At 41.2% G+C, this 9,426-nt stretch overlaps 1 protein-coding gene across 3 annotated transcripts; it reads right to left on the bottom strand.

Moving 5' to 3' along the window:
- Positions 1–2,278: 2,278 nt before the first annotated feature.
- On the bottom strand, positions 2,279–9,426 carry LOC115203638 (uncharacterized). 3 transcript variants are annotated; one of them, XM_029768524.1, is made up of 11 exons: positions 9,302–9,426; positions 7,454–7,658; positions 7,250–7,282; positions 7,058–7,113; positions 6,849–6,945; positions 6,558–6,593; positions 6,245–6,304; positions 4,180–4,413; positions 3,882–3,985; positions 2,927–3,095; positions 2,279–2,749 (listed from the first exon to the last, which is right to left on the bottom strand). In XM_029768524.1, exons 1-11 carry the CDS (start codon positions 9,391–9,393, stop codon positions 2,522–2,524), a joined length of 1,314 nt encoding a protein of 437 aa, XP_029624384.1. In that variant the 5' UTR covers positions 9,394–9,426; the 3' UTR covers positions 2,279–2,521. The 3 variants fall into 3 exon arrangements, with proteins under 3 accessions (XP_029624384.1, XP_029624385.1, XP_029624386.1); XM_029768525.1 differs by lacking the exon at positions 4,180–4,413; XM_029768526.1 differs by lacking the exon at positions 9,302–9,426 and having other exon boundaries at positions 7,250–7,284; positions 7,455–7,626.

Consider the following 9,426-nt stretch of genomic DNA (forward strand, 5'->3'; position numbering starts at 1 on the left):
CTTTTGTCTTTTGGTAGACCGTCATTGTAAATAACAATTTGTTCTTAACTGACTTGCCTAGTTAAATAAAGGTTAAATAAAAATACATAAAATAAAAATTATCCAAAAGAAACTTAGTCATGTGTGCATACATTTTATGTATGGGTGGTCCGAGCCGGAATGGAACTCAAGCCTAGCGTTACAAGCACCATGCTCTACCAACTGAGCTACAGAGGACCATATCTGGCATCCCAATGAAAACTAGTTTAATTTAAATGTGTATTTTATGAAAAAGAGATGTATGTTTCTGGACGGTGCACAATGCTGCCTTGTTGACATGACCCAGCGGCACAGACAGGGGCGAAAATCTGATATCAACTTTGGAGGGGACAATTACATGAAATTTTCTCAAGAGCAATTCCCGAGGGGGACACCAAAAGTAGTGCTGTAACACATAGCCTACATTGTAATATGGTAAATGTATATTGAGGAACCAAAGAAATAAGGTGTTTGCCGTACTCCTAACTACCGGTACCCAAAACTACACAACTAATCACAACAGCAATACCATTGCCTTTAACAAATATTAGTTCAGTCACCAGTTTAAGTTGAGAGTGGGGGTATCCATGGCATTTTCTAATTATGTTCCTATTTTACAAGTCCAAAAAATTGAGAACCTTTCATAATGTTGCCAAATAAAGACTCAACAAACTTACCTGAGACTCCCTGTCTCTGCCAGTCTGTCCCTGCATATCTGTCCCCAACTCTGCTGTCTGTGTGCCATCTGTTGCCTGCTCTGCCTAATGACATCAGTGTGAAACATTTCCATTAGAATTTCATTTCTTTCTTATGAACATTTTATCAACTAGTCTTTGAGATATTAGGCTACTAGGGTTTTTACTGTGCGTTTTGGTGTATTGAAAAATACTCTGATGTCCGTCTTTTATTTTTCTGCCATTTTTCTACCTGGCTGGCTGGCTGGCTACACACACAGTGTGTAGGTTATTTACAGTAGGAGATGGGCTTCTATCATCTTCAATCATTCTATTTGGGCTTCGATCTCAAAGGTAGCTAGCAAATGTGAAACGGATTAAAATGACAAGAGTTGACAGCTGTATGAGTTCACCATTTACATAACATATGCTGCAACCTTTTGTAATTTTAATCGTTTGTTTCATATTGGCTGGCTTCCAACAATAGCTGAATTTGCAAAGCTAGCGAGCACCAATTCAGTTTCAGTGGTGTTTGCTATAATCTTTGCTACCCGGGTTAAATAAAGGTGAAATAAAATAAATAAAAGTTCCCTTGCGACAATTTAGCTTTTGCAACGAGACCATTAAATATATTTAAGACAATGGTAGAAGAGAGTGTAGTTCTGTTCAGTTTGGATTTCAGTTTATCGCTAACCTTATCACAGGGACTTTGAAGCACTAACTTACATCATCTGCATGCTGATCTTGGAATAAATTGACGATAGCAAAGATTCCATCTTTGACGACGCCACATAAATGGAATAGTTACTAGCTTGCTTAATAGTTAATATTTGTGCGCTAGCTCTGCATATTCAGCTAGTGTGTGTGCGCGATTGACTGGATTAACCTCACGTCAGTAGATACGACCTCTCTGTTACCTAGCAAGCTAAGGAACTGGCAGTGGATCAAACCATTGTGAGGCAAAGGGTGGGGGGGTCGCAATCTTTTGAAACTTAAAAACGCGCTATTAAGTGTCTATAATCAGCACAATTGCTTTCATTGTGTATTATTAATATTATTTAAATGACATAGTTATGTTTCAGTGATATATTGGGGGGGACAAATCATATTTTTCCCAGGATGGGGGGGTCGTGTCCCCCCCGGGATTTCCGCCCCTGGGCACAGATTACTGTTCCATTTGAGAAGGGCACTCCTCCCGCCACACTTTGGCCCTTTCAAATCACGGGCCATAGACCGTTGCCCCCGAGTTTAGCATAATCAAATCCGTCTCTCTGCTGTCCGCCAACAGAGTGGGAAGTAGCTGCCTAGTAGCCAACATCAAGGTGATAGTCACAGTAAGTAACCGTCTAACTAACCTATTGCAGAGCTCCTTTCGACACGCCCACTCCTTTCCTTTTGAACACGCCCACTCCTTTCCTTTCAACACGCCCACTCTCCCATACTCTGGTTGCCATATTGGACTGCAGCTACCCCATTCTCTAAAATACCCCAAATCAGAGAGGAATAGATGAAGCACTGAAGCAGTATATAGACGTCTGCCCAAATGCATTATTAAAACAACAATCCACTGTTTGAGCACACACAACTTGAAAACAACACTCTGTTTTTATTTCATTCCAAAAACTTTTATGACGGAGAAACTTATAAGTATATACACATTATAAACTCCTATTGTTCAAACTTCTTCCCCTAGGAACCTTTTTTCACCCCACATCAATATCTTCCTTCACCACCACTTTGTTTCCAACGTCCTTATTATATCCTCCATCTTTTCAGTCCTTGTTTGAAAAGCTCTCTCATTTCCATCCAGTTGTTCATGTCCTTGTCTGCTAACCCCTCATGACCTCCAGGGCCACCCTGCAGCTCATGGCCACCCTGCAGCTCACACAGGTGTGGGTGTAGTCCTCATCCCCAAGTTTCATCTCCTCATATCTCTTCAGCTCAGAGTCCTGAGTGACCGTGCTCCATTGACTGCACTGACTGCACTCCACACGGACTTCCCTTTGAGGTGGCTGGGCCTCTAGTATGACAAAGGTCCTTCCTTTTATCCCATTGTCCTTCAATGCAAACAGGTTGGTCAACGCACAAGTCAGCATAAAGGCTCAAGTAAAATATGGTATAATTCAAATCTATTTCTATGTGCATTTTCTTCATTCATTCAATGGGAATCAATAATATGAGTATGTTTTGTTGTAGGAGTGGGAAAGTCTAAACACGGTCAGTCTCCAACTTACAGGCAGCTTTCTTGGTGAGGTGGGGACAGACTGAGTCCCTCCGCAGCGCAGTAGAGACAGGGGTATTTGTCTAGTGGTGGGGTGCTCTTTGCAGCAGAAGCTGAACACCCTGGCAGCCAGGTAAACATCCCAACGATCAGGATGGTCTTTCACCAAATCTGACACCAACCTGTCCATGTATAAAAAAAAATATGAAAAATGTATTAAAACAAAACACATGCATATTATAACAAGTCAGCTGGGCTAGCATGACATGTGTTTGGATTGCAATGCACTGGTAACACACGTGTTTGTTCCAATCAAGTGTCAAACGTGTTTCCGTTGGCGACTTCAATATTCTACAGTAAATTCTTCCAATCTTGCGACTGACTCACTGAACTGTCTTGCAATGATAGAAGGCAATCAACCTGCCATATAGTGCTCTATCCACGCAGCCTATTCCCCGTCAGGAGACTGAAAAGATTTGGCATGGGTCATCAGATCGGCACCGGAGCACCAAGTCAAGGTCCAAAAGGCTTCTTATTAACAGCTTCTACCCCCAAGCCATAAGACTCCTGAACAGCTAATCAAAGGGCTACCCAGACCCCTCTTTTACGCTGCTGTTACTCTCTGTTTATTATCTATGCATTGTCACTTTAACTCTACCTACATGTACGTATTACCTCAGCTAACCGATGCCCCCACACATTGACTCTGTACCGGTACCCCCTGTATATAGCCTCGCTTGTTATTTTACTGCTGCTGTTTAATTATTTGTTACTTTTATTTTCTTTTTTTTTTTACTTATCTTTTACTTAGCACTTATTTTTATTAGGTAAGCATTTCACTGTAAGGTCGTATTCAGGTTGTATTCAGCACGTGACAAATAAAATTCGACTTGATTTGACAAGCAACAAACTATCCATAAGCTTTTAGAATCAGGTGGCTGTGTAGCAAGGTACATTGGAGGACAAACCGGTCTACAAGGGACTTTGTTACTGGATCCAATGACACTCCCAGAGGACGGTAGAATATGAGTTGGCCTGTCAGTTTCTTCAGATCACCCAAAGCCGAGTTGATCTGTAAAATTAAAAAAGAGGGGTACTTAATATTCATGAGATCATTTGGTGCAACATACATTTGGCCGTCACAACCAATACAACTGATTTTGTTTTCAGGTGGTGGTACAGTAACGCTAGCATAAATAAATGCTGTACATACTGTATTAGATACTACACAATACCATCTCTATTAACTAACCGAGTATCTCTTACCTCTACAGTCAGCATTACACCCAAACAACACAGGATTCCAACAGGGAAGCCAAAGCGAGAGATGAGGTCAGAAATGATTTGAGCAATCTCTTTACTGGTGCAGGTCTTCATGGGGTAGGCTTCCAACCATTTGGAGTAGTAGTCCATTACAGTTAGTACAAATCTATGTCCAATTTGGGTCTCTGGAAATGGCCCCTTCACTTCCATTGTCAGCCAATCCCATTTGTTCTTGATCTGGTTCAAATATCATAAAATTATATTTAAAAGGATATTAAAAAAAAGGAAGATAAAAATAATACAAAATGTAATAACCTTGTTCAAATCAAATTGTATTAGTCACATGCGCCAAATACAACAGGTGTAGACCTTACAGTGAAATGCTTACTTACAAGCCCTTAACCAACAATGAAGTTTAAAAAAATAAGAAGAAATAAAATTAACCAGTAATTAAAGAGCAGCAGCAAAATAACAATAGCAAGACTATATACAGCGGGGTACCGGTACAGAGTCAATGTGGAGACTATATACAGCGGGGTACCAGTACAGAGTCAACGTGGAGACTATATACAGCGGGGTACCAGTACAGAGTCAATGTGGAGACTATATACAGCGGGGTACCAGTACAGAGTCAATGTGGAGACTATATACAGCGGGGTACCAGTACAGAGTCAATGTGGAGACTATATACAGCGGGGTACCAGTACAGAGTCAATGTGGAGACTATATACAGCGGGGTACCAGGTACAGAGTCAATGTGGAGACTATATACAGCGGGGTACCGGTACAGAGTCAATGTGGAGACTATATACAGCGGGGTACCGGTACAGAGTCAATGTGGAGACTATATACAGCGGGGTACCAGTACAGAGTCAATGTGGAGACTATATACAGCGGGGTACCGGTACAGAGTCAATGTGGAGACTATATACAGTGGGGTACCGGTACAGAGTCAATGTGGAGACTATATACAGCGGGGTACCAGTACAGAGTCAATGTGGAGACTATATACAGCGGGGTACCAGTACAGAGTCAATGTGGAGACTATATACAGCGGGGTACCAGTACAGAGTCAATGTGGAGACTATATACAGCGGGGTACCGGTACAGAGTCAATGTGGAGACTATATACAGCGGGGTACCGGTACAGAGTCAATGTGGAGACTATATACAGCGGGGTACCGGTACAGAGTCAATGTGGAGACTATATACAGCGGGGTACCGGTACAGAGTCAATGTGGAGACTATATACAGCGGGGTACCAGTACAGAGTCAATGTGGAGACTATATACAGCGGGGTACCAGTACAGAGTCAATGTGGAGACTATATACAGCGGGGTACCGGTACAGAGTCAATGTGGAGACTATATACAGCGGGGTACCAGTACAGAGTCAATGTGGAGACTATATACAGCGGGGTACCAGTACAGAGTCAATGTGGAGACTATATACAGCGGGGTACCGGTACAGAGTCAATGTGGAGACTATATACAGCGGGGTACCAGTACAGAGTCAATGTGGAGACTATATACAGCGGGGTACCAGTACAGAGTCAATGTGGAGACTATATACAGCGGGGTACCAGTACAGAGTCAATGTGGAGACTATATACAGCGGGGTACCAGTACAGAGTCAATGTGCGGGGGCACCGGTTAGTCAAGGTAATTGAGGTAATATGTACATGTAGGTAAAGTTATTAAAGTGACTATGCATAGATAACAGAGAGTAGCAGCGGTGTCAGAGAGAGGTGGGGGGGTGCAAATAGTCTGGGTAGCCATTTGATTAGATGTTCAGGAGTCTTATGGCTTGGGGGTAGAAGCTGTTTAGAAGCCTCTTGGACCTAGACTTGGCGCTCCGGTACCGTTTTCCGTGCGGTAGCAGAGAGAACAGTCTATGACTAGGGTGGCTGGAGTCTTTGACAATTTTTAGGGCCTTCCTCTGACACTGCCTGGTATAGAGGTCCTGGATGGCAGGAAGCTTGGCCCCAGTGATGTACTGGGCTGTACGCACTAACCTCTGTTGCATGTTTTCTGTTTTCTAAAATAAGCCCGTCTGTCAGAAATCTTACCCTGATTGCGAGCTTGGGGATAAAGATCAGCCCTTGCTTTTGTAAAGCTGAAGGTGGGACCTGAAATTGTCAGGAGAGTTCAGTGATTAAAGCAGGAAATAAAGGTTTGGGGGTATATAAAGCCTTTATACAATGTTGTTGATCATACACACAACTAGCCGTATAAGCCTGTACACACTGTATACACACAACTAGCCGTATATGAGTTTCAATGTAGCCCTCGTTTGAGCCAATCAGGATTGTTTGGTTGCGAGATTGGCACAATTGATCGATTCTGATTGGCCCAATCAGCATCATAAGAGCTACCACTTACTTCATTTGGTTTATCTTTCACAGCCCAGTCAATACTCTGCAAAAAAAATAATAATAATAAAGGATACATGAAATATCACCAGAATGTAAAAACTCCAGATAAGAGCAGACCTGTGTCAAATACTCAAACATGAGGTGCGCTTCATTTAGTTTACCTGGCGTGCAGGCTGGAAAGACAGTGTTCCATTGGTTATTGTAACTAGGCAAGCTAAATCAAGCACACCTCAAGTATTTTGACATGACATGTATTTGACGATTCAAGGTCTGGATAAGTGTGATATGTTCTTTGTACCTGTGGTACACAGTAGTCGTCATGGAAACGACTTGGGTGCCATATACTGTGGTTTAAGTAACTGGGAGTCTTCTTCAACCGTGTTGACTCTGCAGAGCTAATGTTTCATTACAAGAACAATCAAGAGAGGGAAATAATTAATTGCTTAATTTCTTCACAACATTGGCTCATAACCTATAGCTCCTACAAACTGTATTGGTTTTGAGTACCACTTTGGCTCAGCTGGTAGTGATGACACATCCTCAGGAACACGATCATCGGGAAACTGAAATCACAAGTAGAGGTTAATACATAGTTCATTTCATTTGTGAAAGATTGAGAATAAAGTGTGCATCCTAGCGATATCAAAAACAATACAAATGGAAAACTAGTAGGATGACTTGTTTGTTGTTTTTACTCACCAAGGTTACTCTTTTCCTCGTTCCCGCTGTTTTCTAAAACAATAAGTACTCAACAATAAAAACACGCCGCTCAAAAGTTCAAACCAACAAAGCCAAAGCATGAGTCAAGTTTTTATCATATGTATCAAAATAATAACCATTTTGAAAAAGACCCAGTCAAAAACTTTCAACAGAAAAATACACCTGCATCAATTCACAAATTACCTTTTTTTGGAACTGACTAGGAAAGGAAAATATAGTTGGAATGGCATCATTACGTAAACGAACACCACGTCCAGTGGAGGGTGTTATCAGGTACTTCTCCTCGAAATGCTCGGAACACAGTCTGGAGCTTTTGGTTGGCTTCCAGGCTTTCAGTCTCGTCTGATGGAGCCACTTTTTTAGTCTTTTGGCGTCACTCAGCGGAAATCTGATGGCATGAGACAAAGTAAAAAAGAAATAAGTAAAAAGTAACAACTTCACAATTTCACAGGGCTCCCGAGTAGCGCAGCGTTTTAAAACACTGCATTTCAGTACCAGAGGCGTCACTACAAACCCTGGTTCGATTCCAGGCTGTATCAGAAGCGGCCGTGATTGGGAGTCCCATTGGGCGGCGCACAATTGGCCCAGCGTCGTCCAGGTTAGGGTTTGGCTGTCATTGTAAATAAGACTGACTTGCCTAGTTAAATAACAGTTAAATAAAATTAAAATAAAATAGCTAATAATGATCAACAGAGGTCCAATGCAGCCATTTTTATCTCAATACCAAAATGATTTCTGGGTAACAATTAAGTATCTTACTTAAAATAAAATGGTCAAAAATAAACTAATATAGCTCCTTAGCCAAGAGCAATTTCTCAAGCCAGAATTTAGCTACGACTGTCTGGAAGGGGACTGAGTGGGGAGGGGAAAACTGAAAAATAGGTTTGGATTCTCTTTCTTATTGGTCTATCAACTAATTTAGCGCCTGGTGACGTCACCAGGCAGGCCAAAACTCCATCCCACCAAAACATTTCAGGCAGTCTTTTTCAACAGCTCTTACACTAAAAGGCTAATATCATAATTTTCACAATATTATTCCAACCTCAGAGTGTGGATATGGAGATATATTTATATGAAAAGCATTCACAGGAAATCACGTTTTTGATAGTGCTGGACCTTTAAAGCTAATTCAGAGAAAACGGGTGTCCTTGACACTTGTTTTGGTATACAGCTTAGGGATGGGGCTATAAGGAAATGTAACCCCATAGTGCTCTAGATGTAAGGGATGACAGTCCAGGACTCCCTAAAAACATGCCACTTTGATACATGGGACTTTTCGTAGCAGGTTAGGAAAGCATTCTCCTAACTTGCTACATTAATTCTCCTAATCTGCTACGAAAAAAATCATAGCTGTGTCGAAGTGGCATGTTTTTAGGTAATCTCATGACAGTCCATGACATCAGGGGTGTAATCATTAGACATTATGTTTTACATCTAAAACCACCGTTTCTCTAGTTAGTACATCTACTGGTAGGTCCCTCTCCGTTTCGTTCCCTTTAAAATGTTTTGCAAAGGAAACCGTTTACTCCACACGAGAAACGGTTTGCAAAGAAAAAAAAGAGTTTCTATTGGTCAAATTCAGGTGGTCCCTCCCCGTTTCGTTTGCTTATGTTTGGTTCCTAGTGAATACACCCCATGACGGGTTGAAACATATTTTGAAGTTGTGTTGTTTGTTTACATCGTTGTTTTGTAAACAATGGAGTAATAAAACCTTATATTTTGAGTATGATATAGAAAGACCGTTATGGCTAGCCTAAATATCGACAACAGCCGAATTGAAAAGATCATTGCATTGGACATATTCACAGATCCCTTTATAACATCAGGACTTGTTTGTTTAGCTTTAAGACAAAAACACATTTAGTAATAACGTTAGCTATCTAACTAGTTTGTTATGATAAGGTATAATACTATAACATCGAAATTACTGGAAATCTCTCAGCTAGTCTCACAAGATTAAGTTATCTTCGCTAGCTGCTAGCTAACTTGTTAGCCAATATCGTGTTGTTAGTCAAATGCTGCAAGCCTTACCTGTGAAGCCTAACTTTTTTGGCACGCAACTGATTATTTTTATCATATGTATCATGTCCTCTATTCTTACAGTTGTAAGCTGAACATGACATTTCCGATTTACAAATTATTGATAATTTCCTTCT

This window comes from Salmo trutta, chromosome 12 (assembly GCF_901001165.1).
Source record: "Salmo trutta chromosome 12, fSalTru1.1, whole genome shotgun sequence".
Taxonomy (NCBI): Eukaryota; Metazoa; Chordata; class Actinopteri; order Salmoniformes; family Salmonidae; genus Salmo; species Salmo trutta.